At 51.4% G+C, this 22,878-nt stretch overlaps 1 protein-coding gene across 4 annotated transcripts in view; it reads right to left on the bottom strand.

Annotated features, from left to right (window-relative positions):
* Nucleotides 1–631: 631 nt before the first annotated feature.
* Nucleotides 632–22,878, bottom strand: part of PAX2 (paired box 2) — a 73,315-nt gene continuing 51,068 nt past the window's right edge. For 2 of the 4 annotated variants that reach the window (XM_016219867.2, XM_016219866.2), the window contains 5 exons: nucleotides 19,721–19,896; nucleotides 17,361–17,487; nucleotides 3,468–3,569; nucleotides 1,214–1,300; nucleotides 632–753 (listed from right to left, as the gene is read on the bottom strand). In XM_016219867.2, the coding sequence (XP_016075353.1) occupies nucleotides 632–753; nucleotides 1,214–1,300; nucleotides 3,468–3,569; nucleotides 17,361–17,487; nucleotides 19,721–19,896 (614 nt within the window). Of the gene's footprint in view, nucleotides 773–1,213; nucleotides 1,301–3,467; nucleotides 3,570–17,360; nucleotides 17,488–19,720; nucleotides 19,897–22,878 lie in introns of all 4 variants that reach the window. The other 2 variants (XM_016219868.2, XM_016219865.2) reach the window with 1 other exon arrangement.

Below are 22,878 nucleotides of genomic sequence, written 5' to 3'. Positions count from 1 at the left end.
GGGTCCCAACCTTGAAAGACCTGACGACCCCAACCTTTGTCCCTAGAGCCCAGCCCCCAGCCCCCCATTCCGTTCCACCTTCTGGGGCAGGGCACACTGAAGGTGGGGGCAGTCCGGCTGGCGCGGGGTACGGACTCCCCCCCCCCCCGAGGGTTCCGCAGGAGGCTTTTCCTCCCCCTGCAGAAAATCGTTTTGTTCTTAATTTCCTTTGCCCAGTCCCTCCAGCGAGGCCTCCTGGCGCCGGAGCGTCCGCGTCGGGCTCCTCCGGGGCTGGGCCGCGCTGCAGTCCGCGCTGATTGTGTGTCACAGAAACGTGTCCCATGCACGGCGGCGGCCGGGCCTGAGTCCGGGGCTGCGGCGGGGCCGCTCCGATTCGGCTCGGGCGGGGCCGGCGAGCTGGGTGGGGCCCCCTCGACGCGCCGCGGAGTCCAGCCGGGGGGAGGGGCGGGGCCGCGGGGCACGGGCCTGAGAGCCTCCGGCCTGAGGGTCTTGCCCTGGGCTCCACTAGTCCCGTCCGGCCTTCGACGGGGTGACGCGAAGGGCCGCAGGCGTCCTGGGGTGGGGGTGGGGCTGGGACGGTGGCCGGGAAGCTGCGCGTCGAGTCGGTGTCCCCTCCCTCCGGGGTGGGCGGTCAGACGGGGACGATGTGCAGGCCGAAGCTGTCGGCCTGAAGCTTGATGTGGTCCCCGCGGTAACTAGTGGCGGTCATAGGCAGCGGCAGCAGCGGCAGGGGCGGAGCCCCGGGGGGCGGCACTATAATAATAAGGGGAACCTGGAAGTTAACACAGGAGAAGAATGGGCTGGGTGAGAGGACAAACAGGAGAACAAAAAACGGAAAGAAAAGCAAAGACCTCCCGGGGCTCGGGTCTGGTGGGATCTGGGCAGGAGGATCCCGGCTGGGCCGCTGGGCCGTGGCCCCCAGGAGAGCTGACTCGCTGAGTGGGGGAGGGACCCGACCCGCGACCGCCGCGGCCCGACAGCGGCCCTTCCCGGGGGCGGAGGGTGGGGGGCACAGGGCCTTTCGGCGGCCGGGGAGGGGGAGCCGGGAAGGGAGGGCGGCAGGCGCGGGCGTCCCCGAGGGACCCCGGGCCTCAGTGCTGCGCTAACGGGCCGGCCGGGCGCACGCCAGACCGGCGCCGAGGGTCGGGTCTGGGAGGCGGACGCGCCCGGAGCGGCCGGGCCGGGCCGCCGGGCAGCCAGGTGGCGTACTCACTTAGTAAGGCGGGGTTGCTGAATCTCCAAGCCTCGTTGTAGGCCGTGTACTGGGGGTGGCTGTACGGGTTGCCGGAGAACTCGCTCCCTGCGGGAGGGTGGGGGAGTGGGGGTCAGACGCGCGCGACAGCTGGAGACCCAACGTGCGGGGCGGGCAGGGCAGTGCCTGCTGCAGGCCGTGGGCCGGGTGAAGGCGGAGCAACCCACTCGGTCCGCGTGGGGAGAAACCGTGGTGTGTGCGCATCGGGGGAATGCAGAAGCACCCGCGGCCCTCGCACACGGGCGTGGAGGGACCTGCGGGACAGTGTCGGCCTGGGGCACCCCACGGAGGCGCCTCTGGCCACCCAAGAAGGGTTTATTCTGGGTCCAGGCACGACGACCCCACTGCGTAGGCGGACAGGGTCTTTTTAGCGGAGACTGGCTCTCGGAGCCATAGCCCCAGGGGGTGGAAGCGAGGGAGGGTGAAAAAGAAAGGCCCTCGGGACACTGTGTCCCAGAAAGTCCTAAAAATGGCATCTTAGCACTTCGCCAAAGCAAAGGACTTGGGCTCTGCTGGGAACCCCCCTCCCACCTTTCCGTCTGGAGACTGGACTTGTGGCCACGCAGCCCGGGAGCAGGTGGGCCGCCGGCCCGTCCTGGGCGGTGAGCGGAGGGCCCGCGGGCTGGGCGCCGTCGGAAGCCGCTTCACTCCCTCCGAGGGAGAAAGGCCAGGCCTCCGGGTCCCCCTCGCCCTTTCTCCTGTGTGATGACCCCAGACTGTTTACAGTGATCCCTAACCGCGGGTTAAGTAGAGGAGAAGGGGCCCCTCTCGGAGAGGGAGCTGCGGTGGGGGTGGGGGCGCAGCCACTGGAAAGCCTGTTTATTGACGAGGAGGGAAAGCATGCGTGCAGCAGGATAATGAGCTTCTGAGCTCAACTGTGACCAAGAGGAACTGAGCTATCTCCTTCCCCATCGCTAATGAAACAAGTGTAATTTCCTCATCAGCGCTGGATTCTGTTTAACGACTCCCCCCTTGCCACCACGAGCTCTCTGCGCTCCCCTCATCCGCACCTCTTTACAGGCTCCCCCCTCCCTCACCCCATCTCTCCAAGACCTTCTCCAGCCTCTGCCAGCTCAGTGCTGGGACCTTCCTGGAAGAATCTCCTTGCCCCCAACGCTTCTACTCCCCCTGCCCCACATCTGGGTGGGACTCCCCTCACCCACACCTCTCAGCCCTTCTTGCCCAGGTCCTCTCTCTTCAGCCCCTATTCTACCACACCTTGCAGCAATGCCCTCTTAGCCATGTCCCTCCCCCGACTCGGCTTATCCAGGGCTGTCCCTGGATGGACAGTCCAGGAAGGGGGACAGTCACCCTTTTCTATCCCGTCCCCCCCATGAGAGTTTAGTTTCAGGGAAGGGGCACACAAGAAGGCAGCCATGGGAATGGGTGCAGGCACAGCGAGTCTCACCCTCATTAAGACAAGAGTTTTCTGGTGTTTATGTGAGTAGGAGCTTCAACTCTCTGTGGCTTCAAGCCTGGCTCCCAGTCTGAGGTTGGAAAGAGCACAAGCTCCAGCTGCCATACAAGAGTCTAAATGCGGCCTCTGCCTCTCTGATCCACACAGCCTAACCCAGCTTCTCTCAGACAGGGGATGATCTGACCTCTGAGGAGCAAGGAGAGCCTGGTTCCTCTGAGGAGATGTGCGGGTGCTTTACTTATTTCTCTGACTCTGGTTCCTGCCGTAACCTGTCCCCTGTTCCTTTCCTTAGGGACTAGCTCCCTCCTCTCTCTGGGGTGGGGTAAGTTCTCAGCACTGGTCTTCCCTGTGGGTTGGTGTGGACCAGGGTGGCTTTGTCTGAGTGACTGACATGTCTCTGGAAATGGTTCTTGGCTCCAAGTTTCCATGGAAACCAGGGCAGGCTCTTCCAAGCAGTGTCAGCTGGCTGGGGGTGGGCTGGGGCACTGAGGGCGGAGCTGAGGCTGAGTGCTCCCTGGGCACAGGCTTGGGTGGGTGGGTGGGCTCTGTGGAGGCCATGACATATAGTGGGGTGCACACAAGGGACACTTCTGCAAGCTCCCTCCCTAGGTTGCTTATGAAGGAGGATGAGGGACCAGTTGCAGCTCTAGGAATAGAGAGGGATAGAATGGCAGTGGTTTGTGGGGAGGGGATGTTAGATCTCTTCCCACCCCAGCCTCAGACTAAAGACCACTCAGCAGCTCACCCACAATTTAGTTACCCCCACATAAATTAGGCAGCTGCAGCATTATCACCTACCAGGCACCATTCCTGCCAGGGTGGAGGTGGGGTAGCTTCCCTGGCCAGTGGGGGGCACGTGAGGGGGGTAACCAGGCAGAGTGGTGCTCGCCATGTCACGACCTGGAAAAACACAAAGGGGAAGGCATGAGGCCTGGAAGAGAGGGGGCTGCCTCTACTCACACCAGGGTACTCCATGGAAAAAGAACCCTTGGAGAAGAAAGAACTGTGTGTAGACACAAGGGGATGCATGTGATGAGCAGGTCTGGGTGTGCCTTTACAAGTGTGTAAGCTCATTACCTAAATGTCCCTCCTATGATCATCCATGTGTATGCACCTCTGCAGTGCGTAGCTCTTTGTGTCTTTCTCTGTGCATGTGTGTGTGTGTGTTTGCCTTGGCTTGTGTCTCTTTGTAGCCCAAACCCAGATGGAGAAGGGAGGGAGGATGACCTGGTTTTACTCCTTCTCAGCAAGATATTCAGCTGTGGTCTCTCCAGCAGCCAAATGGAACTCTATGATCTTGCTCACCTCTCTCTTCCCTAACACCCCATCTTTCCTTCAGGCTTGGGGGATACCTCCCCACCACCCACATGGGACGATGGGTCTTTCTTGTCCTCTCCAAGTGGTGCTGCAGGTGCTGGGCCTGGCAAGTGTGGAGAGCAGGGGCCCAGCCAGTGGGCTATTTTGCTGTTAGTGTTTATGGCATTTAAATGATAGAAAACCATCTCTGAAGTGAATCAGAAGCTTTTGAGCCAACAGTGCAAGTGGATCAGATCAAGTTCCAAAATCTCTCCCCCACCAACTGCTGGACTTCTGTCCTGGGAGTCCTCTATTAGCTAGGGCCTGGAGGTGGGAAGCAGGGCTCTCCTTAGTATCCTGGAGTGAAGGCAAAACAGGTCAGTATTAGGGACATACCTATGGTCCACAGACATCTCCTCTGGGACACGGCTGCACTGAGTGGCCTCCCTTCCTGCCTGTCCCCCCATCAGCATGAAGGGGTCACCACTTTCCTTTGCATTTCAGCATGCTCTAATCGCGAATGACAATAATTTGCCCTTTTTCCTCTCCCAGACTTGCACATCCTAGAGACTACTTTATGCTCTCCTGGGTCCCATTAATCCTCTCCAGACTCCCTGTACCCCCCTCTTCGTCCAGCGCGCTCTCCCACTCTCGCGCCTCTGCCCCACCCTGGGGAGGCCAGGTGTGACTCACATAGTTCTATGTGCATCTGGCCCAGTTCACTTTCTGTCCATCAGCTGCACCCGTCCCCATCCTCCTAATGGCTATTCCAAAGTGCCCCCCCCCCCCGCCACTCTCCCCTTAAAATTGGCCTCACCTCCTACCTTTTTGAGACCTGGGACCTTCCTCATCCCCACCTTAATGCATATGAATGCTTCATCTTTCCTACCCTCACGCTACAGAGGTGCAATTCAGATTTTTGTGTTTCTAGCTTCCTGCTGAACATTTTCGTTGGCTGTCCCGCTGTCACCTCAATCTTGACAGGAATAAAAGCTGATTCATTGTCTCCACTATCAGTTCTACCAACAACCTACTTGAAGACCATCAGACCAAAAATATTGGAGTCCGTCTTGACATGGCCTTTTCCCTCCTCCTATATGAAGTCAGTCACCAAGTGTGGTCATTTCTTCTTAGCATTGTCTGTCACATCTGTCCCTTCTCCATTTCCTCCACCACCTCCGTAGCTCAGCTCCTAAGACCTGCCCTTGGTTTGCCACAACATTTTTCTTGCTTGGATCCCTGCCTCTACATTCTTCCCCTCAGGTCTCTCCCAAATGTGGACGCTTAGCTTGTCCTCATGAAACATTGCTCTCATCACTTCCCTTGTAAAAACCATCATTGATTCTCTGTAGGCTACAGTTTGAATCTAAACTCTGCCAGGCTTTCACAGCCTCCCAGGTACTCCCCCCACCCCCCAGCTTTCTCAGCACTGATTTGCACCCCTCCTGGTTTAGTTTGATTATTTGCACTCGCTGGTTGCTGTGAAACCTGTGTGCTTTTGCCATATCATTTTCAGCTTCTTACTCATAGTTTCCTTCTCCTTCCAGCTCAAGCCTTAAAACCCCTACTGGTCTACCCATCAGAGAAGTTTCTCTCTCCTGAGCTTCTCTCATGTCTGTGCTCCATGGTGTAGCATGCCATTGTATTTCATAATACACCAGCCCTGTTGCTTCGGATCATGGCTTATTCAAGCAGATCATAATCAAACCGAGGGCCCTGTCTTCTACGCTATCTTGAACAGTTGAGAAATGGTAGATGCTCAATAAATACTTGCTGATTAATTTTCTATGGCTCTATGCATTTATAGCCAACAAAAACAATAGAGTGAGTTATATTGTTTTTTAATTGTTTCAGATGTGTTGGTTTCCTTGAAAGAGGTAAAGGCTGGGGCAAATATAAATGTTTGAATCTGCCTTTTCTCTAACAATAGTTTGAACAATGGATTATGAATTTTTACAGGTTGATGAAAGATTTATGGTAAATGACTCATATATTGTGACTTAGCTTTATCATGCAACAGAGTGATTTTCCCCAAATCTATCTATCTAATGTAGCTAATATCTTACAGTTTAAAACTCAAGAATAAACAACAGAGTAGAACTGTCAAACAAGGGATCGCTTCAGACTCCCAGAGAGAGAGCAGAACGAATCTGTGCTTTGTTGTAGGTTTTCTTTCACTGACAATAAATGGTACACTCCTTGTGACCATCTCTTGGAGGAGTGGACCTGAAATGGACAATGACAGCAATATCTACCAATTCCTAGAGAGATTAATAATATGACATTTATTGGTCAAAAAAGGCCCAAGACAGAGGAGAGTTAAAGAGGATGAAGAGGTTTTGAAATTAGAAAGATAGAGAAACCCACTTCCTCTTGGTCTTGTGATCTTAATGTAGACAAAGCAGCCAGGAAGAGAAGTATGCTTCTTTCTTAATAAACAGGCATTTAAATGCATCTGAATTCTGATTTTCAGCTGCATGGTTCCCACAAGCTGTCACACATGAATTCCTTGTAATCTAAGATTTTGTCACACAATCCCGTACTTAGCTTCAGAGGCTGGAAGACTGGAAAGGTGTTCCCAGCTAACCTGGAGGTACCCCTACTGCAAAGTTTATTTCCACTGGCTTTTTCCCTTGCCAACTTTCAACATACAGAAACTGTGCATGCTGAATGTCACCCACAGAACTGTTGATTGAAAGACACATTTCCAAATTCTATTTTAAACACAGAATCTGTGAAGTACTATTCAGACGTTTTTTGTAGTCGAGGTGTCAGTCTATTTATTTTTTCTCAAAATGGATTTTTTTTAATTGAAGTAACACTGGTCTATAACATTTTATAAGTTTCAGGTGTACAATATTATCATTTGATGCCTGTATTTATCTGGAGAACACAAAAACACCTATTCAAAAAGATGTATGCACTTCTATGTTCATTTCAGCATTATTTACAATACCCAAGATATGGAAACAACCAAGTGTTCACCAACTGATGAATGGAGAAGGAAGATACGGTGTATATATATGGTATATATACAATGGAATACTACTCAGCCATACAAAAAGGTGAAGTACTGCCATTTTCGACAACATGGATGGACATCGAAGGTATTATGCTAAGTGAAATAAGTCAGACAGAAAACGGCAAAAATTGTATGACTTCATTCATATGTGGAATATAATACAAAAGAAGAAAAGAAACAAGTGAACAAACAAAACAAACCAACTCATAGATACGGATTGATTGGTGGTTATCAGACATTTTAAAATGTGAGAGAAGAAACCTATGATGAAGGAGAAACATGCAAACTCCCGGATGTTCAGCATACAGCTGTGCTTCTGCTGCTCCAGATCTTGGAACATCAGTATCACCACAAAGAGATGCCCCTTCAGGATGTCTAAGCCAACAAAGGTGCAAGCTACTGCATACAAAACACACTCCATGGCTTCATTAGTACACAGGTGACACCTGAAGAGCAGGAAAAAATTGACCAAACTCTTGCCAGAGCCATATATTCTCCTGGAACACCATTATCAATAATGGAAAACACATACTGCAGGAAGTTTTCAAATTACTAAGACTGTCATACCATTTGCCCAGCAGCATTCTCTGAGCAAGCCTCTTTTAGTGAGAGAATATGAATGGGTAATGGACTCTGTGCAAGGAAGAATCGACAGAGCGCTGGGTCTTGTGTTACTACAGACAGATGGACAAATGGGAGTGGAGACAAACTCTAAAACTGTAGGAGAGCACAGCCACCTCCTTAAACAAGCAAAAGCTCGGAAAGAGAAAAAAACAGCTACACAGCAAAATACATCAGTTATAAAATATGTGCCATCCAACAGGAGATAGGAAGCAGTAAAGTATTTGCTTTGCTCCCTGACAATGCCAGTAACATAAAAACAGCACCAAAAATCACAAATGGATAAAACCCCACATATTACAAGAGGATGGACATTTCATGTTGGAAACTTGCTTCCTAAGATTACAGTTCTAAAGATGGAAGAGCCTTTGAGATGATCAGTCTAACTTGCTTGTTTTAAGTTGAGAAAATGGAGTCACATAGAGCCATAATGACTTTCCTATGGCCACAGAGCCAAAGTCTGAAGCTATGTCTGTACCACACTACCTTTTAATGATAACGTGAAGCCAGATCTCTCAAAAGAGCCAAAGAAAAGGAAAACTCGTCCAACAAGCAAAGTCTCATATTGTCACAGCAAGAAAATACAGGACGCAGAGAATAAAATACTGACACTGAAAGTCTGTAGTAAAACTCCATGGGGTGGAGTATTAATCTCCTTTGAGAGTTTTCTAAAAAACAAAGAGGCTCTTCAAGAAACAGTAGTAGTTGAGAATCTTAAAGTACCCAGAAGTGTTAGAAGCACTGTACTTGATGAGGATGTCTTCTCAGTTCAACTGCGGAAGTCCCTGAAGAGTCTAAAGCCAATTTCTACAGCAATCACTGCATCTGAATCAGAGAGTGCACTTTTGTCAGACATTCCCTACCAAATGGGCCAGATCGAATCAACTGTTTTGGAGAATCTAAGTGAAGCTGCTCTTACAAGTACAGAGAAAAGCAAAGTGAAAGACTATTAAGAAATTGGAAAATTTCAGCCACCAGATAATTTATGCTATTTTGTCAGGTCTAAGATTCAAGGGCAGACTTGTGTTTCTACTTGCACCTACACTAGTTAGCATTCATTGAGCACCTACTATATGCTAGGCACTGCCCTAAAGATTTTCTGTGTATTATCTCACTTAATCCTCATATAAACCTATGATGTTGATCTGTTTTTAATCACCATTTTATAGATGAGAAACTGAAACTCAGAGGTGCTAAGTATTATGTTCAAGATTTCACAGCTAGTACATGGCAGAACCAGGACTAAAGAACAGCAAAATAACATGTGAAGTAGCAGAGAGGCATATCTCGAGTTAAAAAAAGTCATCATTCAGAAGACCAAGGAAATAATAAAAAGGAAGCTGCCAAAGCAGAGAGATGCTTTGGCTCAGTGACAGCTCAGACAGCAAGACTTATTATACATAGATTTATACAGCAAAAGTTATATTCAATGAGTTTAGAGATGCTTTTCCTCAGCATCTTTCTCTGAAAATGAGCACTTTTGCTACCCACTTGACACTGTGGAGGACCCTAAGGCCAGAAAACATAACTCTTGTTTTACTATCCTATCCTCAAGTTTGCTTCTCATAAGGTAACAAAAATGAAGACGTTAGATTGCTTCAAGGTTGGTAGTCTGTGGCTGCATTTGACACAAGCATTTATACTACTTCCAAGAATATAGTTATTATATTTGTAATTGCTGCCCAAATATACCATACACTTACATTTACTATACCAATTATGATCACATTATGGACAATCCAAGTTACATAATACACTAAAGTAACAAACTTTAAGTCTGTAAAAGATGCTTTAAAAGGAGAGGGATAGAGTTTTTTTGCATATTTCATTTTGTTTCTTATTTCCCAGGTTTCCACATCCTTCCAAAGGTTTCTCCTCTAAGGCAGAGGTACCTGTGTGAGGTCCCCCAGCCCCAGTTCCTCATCCTGAGGCCTGTCTTCTCTGGATTCCAGCAGAGGGGGCTGTGCTTGCAGCTTAGGGTGGCTGCTCTTCTAGCTGATCTTGCTTCCCACAGACAGTTGGACCTTAATTTAGTCCCTGGTGTATCCTAGGCAGGAATGCTGCCCAGATCTGTGTGGGCTCAGTGAGGTCTTCACCTCCACAGCCAATTGGCTGGACACAACCAGGCATGCTGTTCACACCCCTTCTCCTCACAGCACACAGCCTTCATCTGGGCCATGGTAGTCTGCTGGCCTAGGACTCCACGAGGGAAGGCTTCCTTTTGACTCAGCTGGACCGTGGATGGAGCTGCAGCCTGTTATCCTGGGATAAGGCTAGGGAGTATTGGGGAGGATCACATTTTCCGAGGGCTGATAGGGAACTCGGTTACCTTCTAGTCTAACTCTCCCCTTTCACAGTGGAAGAAACTAAGGCTCAGAGTTGGGAAGCCGGCCTAGCCCTTTTCTCATCTCACTTCCCCACACCGCGCTCTCTGGCTCCATCAGCAAATCGCAAATGAAGATGGGAGTTGGGCAGGTGCTGGCTTTCTAGAAGGGTGGGGCCCAGGCTCACTGAGGGGCTCAGAGCAAGAGAGACCCCGTGCTGGGTGGGCAGAGGTTAAGCCTGTTTGCACAGTCTCCCAATACTCCAGCTCTCCCAGTTCCTCTCTGGCTTTATTTTGTTCTCTGAGAGCACTGAATTGTCAGCTTTAATCCTTCCGAAAGCGCAGCGTTTTTCAGGCGCTCTGTGTAAGTGAAACCCTAATCCCAAGGAAAACGGCCACTTAAGCTGCTGGAGCATTAGGCTGCTCTCTGAGCCTGCCCAGGATTTCCTCCCTCCCGGCCTGCCAGCCAGGCCGCCACCTGGGAGGAGAGGCGAGGATTCCAGTCTGAAGGCAGCAAAGCCCTCTCAGAAGCAACAATAGTGGCAGGGCTTGGCTCCCAAAGCTCAGGGTTGAAAAAGTGCTGGAGTGTTTGTCCTGAGGCTACGGCTAATGTGGGGGATGGAAGGATGCTGATCACCCTGGGGAGGCAGTGGGGGGCTTCTTCCTGTCACCTTGGGGGATAGCTGGCTCTTTGGGGGAAACAGACTTTCAGGTCTTGCCTAGGTGGGTTTGAGGCCACCAGGACATTTCTAAACCATTGGTCCCCATACATACCTGTAATGTTCATTGGAACACCACTATTTAGGCTTTGTGGTCATTCAGAAAAGGTGGGGTTGACTGACTTCGTAGACAGTAACAGAGTAAACAAGCTTAGTGCTGGGAGATTCCCCCTTTGGAGAACTCTCCTTTGGGACACCCCAAGCATCTCTAAACATCTACAGTAGCCTAAACATTCCCTATAACCTAGCTAATCATGAAAGCAGTGCCCAGTGTTTTCTACTAGGTAACCCTTTGATGGCCTGAGTTGGCTACTATATGCACTTGAAATAAAGATCATTGATTTCTTGAAAATATTTTGGCTCAAATTTAAACTGCCTCTCTTCCTGATCTCTAAATGAATTGGTGAGACTATGCTATGGAGGACCAAGCACAGTCCATTTGGTGTGCTCAGCCTTTGGGTCTCATGGACGGAGGGAAGAGATGAAGGGAGGAGTCAAGAAGAAAGACCCAAGGTAAAGGGCCAAATCTGAACTCAGCTTAGAAGACCGTAGAACTACATCTTTGCTAAAATGCCTGGGAACCCTTCATACCTCCCTACGACTCTCCTCCCCTCTGCAGCTCCATTAGCAGCCCATGTGCTTCTGCCCAAGGCACCCTGCTGGGGAGGGCGGCCGAAAGGGAGGCTGGTTGGAACAGGCATGGGTGTGGGATTGAAGCTGGAGGTTGGAGTGGTACAGTTTTTGTTCTGCTCAAATTCAACCCGACTCTCCCAATCCTAGAGTAGATTAATGCCTCTTCTTTTCAATATCCTTTCCCTCTAGAGGTGGATGAGATAAAGGAGGAAGAAAAAGAGCCCTGATCCAATGACTCCCTAGGCTGCAGGCCCAGGGCACCTGCATTATCTGTCAATGTCTCATTGCTATGGAAATGCCCCCGTAATTAAATCAGAGCTGAGGGCTGGTGGCTGGAGGTCCTTGGGGATGTGGCTGGAGGCCTTAGGGATGTTTGGAGGAAGCTAGCTTCTTTCCATTGGGCCTTCTCAGCTTAAATGAAGGGTCTAGTGCCTGGGGGTGCTGAGGAGAAACCCTCTGGCTTGGTTTGGCCTCCACAGTAAAGGGCTCTCTGACTTGCCACATGTTGATGTTGCCCTAGTCCCCTCCTTTCAAGGTTGGAGAGGAACTCTGATGTCTGTGCCCTAAATTCCTCTAGCTAATCGGGCTTTGAGCCGACAGACAAGACTAGGAGACTCCCAGCCTCCTTCACAAACATTTCTCAGCCTTTATTGCCCTTTCCTCCCCCGAGGGGCTGGCCAAGGGCTAAGCTGTTTGTTTTATGGAGGGAAATGCAGTCGCATTGGAAGGGGGTTGTTAACTACAGGAAAGAGGCAGTTCCTGGACGTCCTCGGGACTCACTGAGTAGGAGGAGGAGGGTTTCCCAGGATCCACACTTCTATCTGCTAAAAGGCCACTTCACTGACCATCCCAGATATGGGCAAGGAGTCCGAGCTTCTAAGGGTTTGCAACCCTTTCTCAGAAGCTGAGCCCACACTGTTCTCCCAGGCCTCCAGGCCCTGGGGGGCAGCCCTTGCTTTTCTTTGAACTTTGCCTTACTGGCCTCCCCACCTCTGCTCAAACCAGCATCTCCCTCTCCCTGCTTTGGGCACATCCCTCTTGGGCAGTAACCACATCTCCTCCTGGTTCTTAGCTATGGATTCCTTCAGAGCTGCAGTCCCTTCTAGGCATCAAGAAAAGTTTCTCCCAAGCTCTTGAATAACACTACCTTCTTCCCACCCCTGTGGGGAAGTTAACAAGGCCCTTGTCATGATTTTCCAATGTTCAGACGTTTTCCCAAAGAAAAAGGGAGATTCTCTGCTGAGACTTAGCTGTCTGGGAGCTCGGATAAGCAGAGGACAGGCTCTACTTTAAGGGCTGCTCAAGGCTCATCCCTTTCCATGGCTCCTGAACCCCAAAACAATAAGCTATAGGTACAGTTTTCATATTTTACCCTTTATTATCTCCATTATCTCACAATTTGCTGAGCAGTGGTGGGGAAAGGGAAGTGGGATCTAGATCTGTGATAATCATAAAACCGTACTTCTCTTATCTTTTTTAGAATATTAAACATGCTTATTTTATAGTTGCTTTGGATTGTTCTATGATCTTCAGTGCTTGGGGGTGTTAACTGTTCTATTTATTGCTTCTGTGAACTCTCCCTCATATGAGGTGTGTAATTTTTTATAGTGAGCTCATCTTTAGTGGTAGATTTTTTTTCCCTGTGGGAGTCCCAGATGCCCCGGGCTGGGGAATGTCACTGCAGAGAAGGTTTGCCCTTGTTCCTGCTGGGGTTTCTAAGTTTTATGTAAGTTCTTGGTGGGGGTTCCTGCCACATACTCATGGTATAACATTTGGACTGTGAACCAGGGTCAGGCTTAGGGTCTCATGGAGACATTCCCCCCATCCCTCACTTGCTTCCCTGGGCCATTGGGGTGAATTCGTGTGCTTCCCTTTACTGAACAGTGTTGTTCTGCTCTGTTCCTGGCAGGATAATACTCCATTCTAGCTCCTGCTTCTCTTGGACTCAAGGTCGTATCTCCTGTCTGGTGTTGTTACAACCCCAGCCTCTCCCCTCCCTGTTTAGGGTTTACCTCCAGGGTGGTACCAACAGTCTCTCACATACTCCTCTTGCTTTGGGTTTCCCTCTATTTCTGGTACCAGAGAGTGAAGTTTGGTTGTATATCAACAATTCTGGTTGTTATATTTTACCCAGCTGTGTTTTGGTGAGTTTCACCTGCCTCGCTTCTGGACTCAGTCTCATTTCTCCATTACTTCTCTGGGACTAAAATGAGGATGGTGAGAACTACACTTGCACGCTGGTCTCCCAGTGCGTGGCGGTGATGCCCGCTAGAGGCCAGTGGAGCCGCTCGTGCAGCAGCTCCGGGGACTGGTGTATTCCTCGGCTTCCAGAGTGAGCAAGGAGCGCCTCGGCCTGGCCCCCGGCTTCCTCCAGCACCATCTCGTCCCATTCAGGCTCCAGGGTAGGGAACCTGCTCTCACCTTCAGGGTGGACTTGCACCAGGCCAAGGGGCTCTCTAAGTGCTCAGAAGCACCTCCAAGGGACTCTGGGAATCCTGAAACTAGTACTCATTTTCTCCCAGATCAGCATTAATGCCAGTGTCCCCTCATCTTCCTCTATGGCTGCAGACCTGGCCAGGCACAGGAAGGGGGGGGGGTTTCAAGGTGAGGAGAACATGGGGAAGACGGGCTCTTTTCTACCAGTGATGAGAGACTTGAAGGAGTAAGGTGCCAGTTCACAGCTGGAGCCAGAATCCTCACTGAAGAGGCCCTGGTGCAGAGGCCCCTGAGGCCACTGAGGGGCTGCTGGCGGCCCCCGTGGGGTCCTTGGGAAGAATAAGAAATTAGAAGAAGGTACCAGCCATAACCAGCCAATCTGAGGAAGCCAGGGCCAGAGTGCCCCCAACCTACCCTCTCGTCTGGCTGGTCCCTCTTTCCTTATCACTTAGGAGCCACTCGGCTCCGTTCCAGACCAGCAGCCTAGAGCAGTGGGCTGGAGAGAAGAGATGCCGCTGAGCTAGAGCAGCCCAGCGGCGGAAGGGAAAGTGGGTGATAAATTTAAATAACCAGCTTGACTTGGCAGCTTGCTGAGTTGTGATGCAGTGAAATTAAAATCTCGGCAGAACTTGCAAACACTACCCAGAAAAATCGGTCTCTCTCCTTGGTTCCATGATGGAAGGTGGGGAGGGGAAGCCATCGGGCCGAGCCCCAGCCTCTGGCAGCCACCCTTGCTTGCAATGTGATTAGCTGTGTCCTGGCCCACTGGGCCCCACTCTCCCCTCCACACAATAGTCTAAGCTCCTCTCTCCTCTCAGTCCTGACCTTGTGGAACAGCTGTATCAAGTGGCTGGTGAAGTCTGAAATCAGCCTCCAGGGCCAGGAGGTGGCAGGAATATCAATAAGGTCGGCTCTTCAGGTTGGGCTAGGGCATTCTGGGCTGGTTTCCTCAGGACTCATCCTCGAGGTTTGCAGCCTCAGCTACCTGACCCCAGGGAAGATGACCTGGGTGCCTGAGATGTGGGGAATGAAGAGGGCTCCGTGAACACCTGGCTACACCTAAGCCAGGCTGTAGGCACAGGACGCCCGCCCCTCTGCCCTCTCACACCGACCACACAGCTGGCCAGAGCCAACTACCTGAAAGGGCCTCTTCCCCTTTTCTTCCTCCACCAAAGCCCTTCATATTCGCCAACAAAATCAGCTTTTTAAGAATCTTAGAAGGAAATTTCTACAAATACACCAAAGCCTCTCCCACATCCCAGCCATGCTTGGAGCCTGGTTCTCCCAGATGCCCACATCTTTCTAGAGAACTCTGTGTCTGCTCTCCTTGCATCGCTGCTCACTGCTCCCCATAAAGTCCTGGCCTGAAGGCCAACATGCTGGACACACTCCTGAGGTGGCCCATGAAGTCTCTAGGCACTACCCCGTTCCTCACCTTGACAATACCTTCAGCAAATTCTGTTTGTCCCCATAATAAACACATCATGAATCATTCATCTTTAATAGATTATGCAAATTAGGAGGACATAAAATCAACAAAGATCAATAACTGCAGCCATTTAATTGCCAGCAAAAACATTTTAAGAATGAGCAGCCCTTTCTCGGGTAATGACACCATTCATCCAAACATTGGATCTTGGCCTAAGTGTAGAAAAATCATTCCCTGCCCCCACCCTGTTATACCTCCCCTCCCCCACCTCTCCACACACTTCTCTCTTTTTGGTAATTTCCAGTTTCTGAGCGAGTTTCCCCGTCATTACCACTGGTGAACAGCTCCGAATGTTAATGGTTCTGCTTTTGTTACTCCTCGCTTGATTGAAATGTCGCATACAGATTGAGATGTTAGTGCTAACTTGCCACCTGGGAATGTCAAGCTGGGTCTGAAATGAACTTTTCTCACACTTGGATCCAGATGGATCAGCCGGAGATGTTCCCAGGCTGAGCTGAGACCGTTCCAGGGCCATGGGGGGGAGGCGGGTGGGGGAGGCTCAAGGTGGAGGAACTTTTCTGCACCAGCCCGAGTTTTCCTGAAGCAGGAGCCCTGGCCCCAAGTTCCATCTCTCCAGACCAGGAAGCACCTGCCTTCAAGACTGTGGCACTGGGCCCAGGAAAGCACAGCTGGGATTAGAGAAAAGTCTCCTAGGCTCTCTTTCACCAGCTGCTTAAGGTGGGCCCTCTTTTGGAAGTGACCACTGTAACTCTCAGCAGATCAGGAGAAAGGTGGCTTGGCCCAGGCCATCTCTCTGTCTTGGGTCAGGATACCCACGTTGAGCTTCCAAGTTGAGCTTCCAAGTTGAGCTAAGGAGAGCTCATGCCAAGTGTCAGTTGATAATAGGCTATGCCCTGATCCAGCTAAGATGGTCACTCCCAAAAGCCTGACCATACAGTTCTCTGACACTTCCAGAACTCAACCTCTGATTGTCTAGCCAAAGAGCTCAACACTGTCCAGGCTGGAAACAGTTGTACCAGGATATCCCTTAAGGAGAACCTGGGAAAGCTAACAACAGGGCTCTCCCAGCCCCCTAGGTGGAGGCTGGATGGCCACGTGCTGCCCATCTCAGGCCTGAGCCACACTCAGATCAGCTCCAAGTCAGAACCAGGACCCTGTCTCACAGTGAGCGGGGCCAGGCCCGCTCCTCGTCTTTGCCATTGGCTATGATGCTGGATACTTGCTTCCCAGCTGCCAGGTCCCCAGACCGCCTCCGCTCGCCTTGCTCGGCAGGTAACGCCTCAGTATCTCCCAATCCCCACTGAGACCCTTCTCAATCATTCTGTCTCCCAAGGAACAAACGGCACATTGCCTTTAGTGTCTCCAGAATAATTAGGTGAATTTTAATAACACCTCAATGTGTGTCTCTCCCACTTGGGCACTTTCCTGGCCTGGAAACCCTTCTGCAGTGCCAGGCGCCTTCCACAGCCGGCAGCTCTGAGGCCCAGAGTTTCATCAGCTGGGCCCTTCACTGCACCACACCTCAGCCTTCTTCCACTCCAGCTACCTCTGCTGCTCCTAGTCCATGGGAGCACCTGGATTATATACCCCTGCATTTGACTGTGGGACAAGCCCCACCCTGCCTGGCCTTGAAACCAAGCCTTGATCTCTCTGATTTCTCTGGGAAGCTGGAGAAGGGCTGGGATAATTGTGCTTCTCTGTAACCACAGAGCTGGATGCCATGTTCTGAAGCCCTAAGCCACAGCAACTCAGGCTGCCCAGAGGGAGAGGAAAGCAGGTTCCCAACAACCCTGAGGACATAAGAGCAGAGAAGCTGGACCCTGGGCACTCATGCTCCCTTCTTGCCAGCCTGGTTTATTTACCCTCTGCCTTCTCCTGCACAAGTCCTAGTAAGAGGCTTATAATTCTGGGCACTTTGGTGGAGGCAAGAAAAAAAAGCAAAGAGACAGGCAAGAGGATGGGCAGAAAGAGCCAGCAATAGCCTCCTTTCTAGTCTGAAGCATACAGGCACCCTGACCACAATTTTTCATTTGCACATCTGCACACATCTATCAGAAAGCACCCTGGTTTTTGGAGACTCACTCTCTGAAGACATGGCAGGGGGTCCACTTGTCACACTGGGCCCCAGATGGTATGAGCTGAGGTGCTCTCACTGAAAGCCCCGCCCCCAACCCCCTGGAAGTCCTCTTACCAGTCACGACCGGGTATGTCTGCGTGCCTGACACGTTGCTGCCCAGCTCGGGGTTGGTGGATGCAGATAGACTCGACTTGACTTCATCGAGCCCAGGGGTCAGGGCTGGGAGGGAGTATTCGTTCCCCTGGGAGGAGAGAGAAAAGCGACAGCTCTCTATTGATGCACACACTTGGAGAAAGGGCTCAGTGTGCAGATGGGGAGGAGGACCGGGGAGCCCTCCCAGATGGGGTAGAAGGAGATGGCCAGGCGGAGGGAGGGAGAGCGGGAGGGGCAGGCTGGAGAATGATGGAGAGTTTTGTGCGGGTGGATGGAGACCTGACTTTGTGAAGCTGAGGTGCAGCCTATCCGTTATCGGTCGTTATCCCAGCACCCTCTACGTTGCTGTAGCAGCTCTTCCTAAGAAGCCCCAAGGGTGGAGTGTAGCACTGAGGATCCCCTGCTGAGAGGCAAGCGGTGTTTTAAGGTCCCCCTGGGGTGGGGAGTCTTGGGGAGGAGGGGCAGACCGTGACATGATGGCAGAAGCAGGAGCCGGGGGAAGGGCCTAGTGGGGCCTTCAGCCTGGCACTGCTGGGCTGGCTGATCGGGTGCTGGCGCCCCTTTTTTAAAAACAAACAAAGACAGCCCCACGGGCCCCTCACTCTCTGCCTGTGCACTGGGGTATGAAATTGGGGAGGGGAAGAGTCCACATGGCTAACAGAAGGGTGGGAGGGGGCCAGTCATTGACTCTGAAAGGGTGTCCTGCCCGAAACACTCGGGTAATTGCCTTTTTATTGCAGCCACCGCCAAGCCAGACCCCAGAGCTGGGCAGGCCAGGAGCCTGCACAAAGCAGGAAAAGTTGCTCTGATTAATATTACGTTAAATTAAAACTGATTTTCTGCTCTTTCGGGTCCGTTTTTTTTCCTTTCCGCTTCCTGGCCCCCCCAGAGGACCCCTCCCCTCCCTGGCTGGACGGGATTGCCTCGTCATTTCCAATTCCTTCTCGTATTGATCTTCCTGTAGAAATCAGTTTTGTAATTAGCTGCAAATTAGGCCTTCTACTGGGGGTGAAGCTGCCCCCTGATTTATCACCAGAGTAATTCGCTGTGATCGGAGAGAAATTAAAATGAACTCAATTAGGCTTCGGATTTGCTTTATGGGCCCTGCTCCGAGTTTCAGGGGGAAAAATGACTGTGCTGGTGTTTAATAGTCTAATGAAAGTAAATAAAGGTTATTCATTGTAATACAGCCGGGGACTCGGGGAGGGTGCACCGAGCCTCCTGCCTCGGCCAGCTCCTCCTTTGTTGGTTTATGGCTCAGGGCACCTTAAAAAGACTTTTGATTTTTGTTTTATGAAGACAAACAGCTTATGGGATAAAAGGACGGGCGGGGAGAAAGGCGAGTGGCTGCGAGCTGTTGGAGTCCTAGAGCGGAACTATGCTGTGTGGAGCCACTGGGGCTGCGCTGGTGCGCGTGTGCCTCTGTGCGGTGTGCGTGTGTGCGTGTGTGTGCATGCTCTGTGTGTGTGTGCGAGTGCAGCAGACTGTGTGTCTCTGTAGCTGTGGGCCTGGCCTGGGCTGTAAGTGTGGGAGGAATGGGTGTGTGTTCCTGGGTTTGAGCATGTGCACTGTGGGCTACACTGAGGTGTGGGTGGAAGGGGGGCTGAAGGGTGCTGAGCTGGTGGGGGGAATACTGGGAGTACTGTGGGCTGTGGGGCGGAGGGAGCCAGTGGGTGCTGGTGGTGTGTAAACGTGCACATGGGTAAATGTGAGAAGTTAGCAGATGTGTTTCTACATTGTGTATTGTGTGGGTGTGCTGTCGGCTGCGTCCCATGCTGTGTGTTCTGCATCTGCAGGAAGTACTGGTCTGAGGGCAGGCCATCAGCCTGCCCCAGGTCACACTGGACAGCTAGATTAGGGAGCAAGAGGCAAGCATAGCCAGGCAAGAAGAGTGCCATGGGCTTGCAGAGACTTTCTGTAGGGCCTGGGGGGGTTTAGGCAAGGGACCTGGCAAAAGGAAGTTCCCGAGTACTCTACACCAGAAGCAGGGAATGGCAGGGCCAGAAGGTATCTGTTAGATCATACATCCAAGCCCTTCATTCTATAGATGGGGAAACCGAGTCTCTGAAAGGGGTAAGACTTACCCAAGGCCATACTCACACCCAGAACTCACCATTTCTAACTACCATATACCATAATGATTTGTCCTAACTCTACTATAATGTCTTGTGTGAGCCTGTTCTCAAGGCCCACACACGGTGCAACCATAAGTAGCACACGCAATGCTGGGTGTGCACATGGCTAATCTCTGTGCATATCTTCCAGAGGCCTGTTCTGCCCAGTTCCTTGCCACTTCTACACCCAGAAAGCGCCTTCCTCACCTGTTCTGACTTGATGTGCTCTGATGCCTGGAAGACGTCAGGGTAGGAAGGACGCTCAAAGACCCGATCCAAAGCTTCCAGCTGCTGCTGGGTGAAGGTGTCAGCTCGCAAGTGCTTCCGCAAACTGTCCACGCCACTCTGGGAGTCTCCATTGGGGACTGAGCCCTCGGACACATCTGGGGGACACATGGACACTAGAGGCATCAGCGCAGGCCAGCGGAGGCACAGAGTAGTGCATTGGGCAAAGGGGCACCTGGCTTGGTCCCTAGGGCTTTGCACCCCTGCTGGGACCCTTTACTCCCAGCTTTGAGTAGGGAGGGGCTGGCCCAGAGCTGGCCATACCTCAGAGATCTGGCTGAGGAAGCCAGAGCCTCTGAAGGAGCTGGGAAAAAAACCAGAAAGTTGTCCCAATATGGGGGACCAGAAGGACTAGACAGAGGTGGAGCCAAAGGGCCATCTCCCCAGGGGCCATCTCCCCTGAACTCTGGTCCCCTGGCTTGGGTTAGCCTGGGGGAGGAGCTGGGTGTCTGGGACTGGCATTACCCAGCCTGTGGAGAATTGAACTTGGCTCTGAGATGAATTTCAGTTTCACTGACTCCAAGGGTGGAAAATCATCAAATCTCTGCAGCTGAGTGTAACATGGAGACTGGCTGAAGTAATTAACTTCACCACTGAGGGAGGAGGGACTTGAAGCCAACCTGAGGCGTTTTGCTTGCACTGGACCAGGACTGAGACCAGAGCAGGACAGCAGGTGGCAGGTGAGTAGTAGAACACTAACTTGGACAGAGACTGAAGACAGTCTTTGTGGCTGCTGTTGTGCCCAGGCCACCCTGCTCAGCCTCTGTCCCTGCTCTCGAATCTGGCTAAGTCTCTATCAGAGGCCAGTTCCTTGGCTACCTTGTTCCTCCTCTGGGTCTCCACAGGGAGCTGAGACTTGTTCCACGAAGGAAAGGCCACAGTGATGCCACATTTGTGCCTGCTCCCTGGGGCTGTGGGCCGATTGTGTCCACATCCTGCCCTACCTAGGCTTTCTCACCATTCTGCTCCCCCTGCTTCCCCATCCCTGCCCTCCCACATCAGGTCCACAGGAGTTTTCAAAGTATACAGTAGGCCAAGTGCCTACTCTGGCACCTCTCCCTGAACCCCCACCCTGTAACTCCCCTGGACCAAAGCTGGACCCTCCCCAGCCACAGCCTGGCCAAAACCAGCTGGGGAGCCTTGGGCCTGGGGCCAGCCCATGTTGTAGGCCCCAGGGTGATCCTCTGGGACTGTTATATATATCAGTTTATAGGTGATTATACGATATGATATAATCAATATTGCATTATATACAGTAACACCGTACAGTATCATTCGGGAGAACATAGAAAATATTACATATTGATTAACCTCAACCTGCAGTCATCCTATCATTTCTTGCTGGCCTCTCAGACGGAGCATGGGGGTCTGTTTTCTTAATGGGACCTCCTATCTTCCCTCCACTTTATTCTGGTGGGGGTGGGAAAGCAAGAAAAGTGGAGGAAGGAGGAGAAAGGGAGAGGGGGGGAGAGAGAGAGAGAAATGAAAACGAGGATTAAGTCTGAGGAGGACAGACAGACACAGGGACAGACTCGAGGGTATTTCTATGTGCCCTCTGTTCCTACGGACACGAAACTTGGCAGTTGTGTTTTTTCTGTGTAAGCCTCCACAATGATTTTCTGTCTGAGAGGGTGTATGCCTTTCTCTATAGGAGCTAGGGTGTGGCATATTTATTTTTCCCTTTTGTGAGACTATTCTCTGTATAGGTACATGTCTACACATAAACATCCACATAAATAAGTATCTGGGTATGTGTAAGCGACAGAGTGAGAACTTTTCTGGAAAGGTGTGTGTATGTGTGTGTATGTGTGTGACTGTATGGGGAGCGTGAGGCCCCCAAGTTTCTCCTGTCCCTGCCTCTCTTTCAAGGATATGCCATCATTCTAATTCCAGCCGTTGTAGCTCTTTGCATGTTTCATTGGGTCTAATTCTCCCTTGCTGGAGTTCTCCGACCTTTTTGGGAAGCCTGGCTGTAAGGACTGAGGGAGGCAGCGAGAATGTCTTTGTGTGGCTGTTGCAGTGTCACCAGTGGGTCCTGGGAAGTAAAGTGTGAATTTGTCTGTGAGAGGCTGCTCACACGTTATGTGCATGTGTGTGTATATGTGTGTGCCTCTGTGCACATTTGTGAATATGCCTGTGTGTGGCTTGACTAAGCCTGTGTGTGTGTGTGTGTGTGTGTGTGTGTGCGCGCGTGTGTGTGTGTGTGTGTAGGGGCTGAACTGAAGCTTTGTCCTCAGGTCACTGGCTGGAGGAGTCTCTTTTCCTTCATTTATTCAGGGGCCCTTCAGATCTTGACAAATCTGTCACTCTAAATTTGCGAGAGATTATGGTGCTCTCTCCCCAGCCCGCAGAGAGGTGATATATGATATCTGCTGCCCCTATTGATTGCCTGATCTGGTGGCAGAGGCCGGCGAAATGAACTTGAAATGAACATCATGCCTCAACTCATTGTGCGTATAATACACTACTTAATCCCACATTTTTCAGCCGCTATGGAATTCAATTGATCAATCATGTTCCACTGATAGTACTGTTTTAGGGGTTATTGCTGCTCCCTCCACTCACTGACCTTTTTATTTATTTATTTTTTTGTCTACTCAGGCTCTAGTGATAAGACAGGCTACGGAGGCAGCAATGGGGAGAAATGGGGAGGGAAACGGAAAGGCAAAGGAAGCCTGCTACTGGCAGAGGTGGCAGTGGGAGGCGGGGAAAGAGGAGAGGAGAAGGAAGGGGTGGGGGAGAGGATAAGAAAGAAGGTGCTAGAGGAGCAGGAAAGCAAACTGGTGTGATGAAAGCATGTAGAGAGCCCCCAAGAGAGGCTGTTGGAGGCCTGAGGAAACTCCCCGAAGGAGAAGGAAGGTGATGAGGAGGGGGAAAGGCAGCAGTAAAAATGAATCATGAAGGAGCACAAGGAAAGTTCTGGGGGGTCAGAGAGGAGAGCCACAGGGGCAGGGAGAGGGCAGTGGCATGACTGGTGGGGGACAGGGAGGCAGCCCCCCCAGATCAGCCAAAGGGCCCATAGGCTCTCCCGGGCTCTCTCCAGAGAACGGGGTGGCACCCCTCCTTCAGCTAGAGCAGGG

Source organism: Miniopterus natalensis, chromosome 14, assembly GCF_054644295.1.
Source record: "Miniopterus natalensis isolate mMinNat1 chromosome 14, mMinNat1.hap1, whole genome shotgun sequence".
NCBI classification, from domain to species: domain Eukaryota; kingdom Metazoa; phylum Chordata; class Mammalia; order Chiroptera; family Miniopteridae; genus Miniopterus; species Miniopterus natalensis.
Note: the sequence above shows the minus strand (reverse complement) of the source record. Positions and strands in the feature narration are given on the sequence as shown.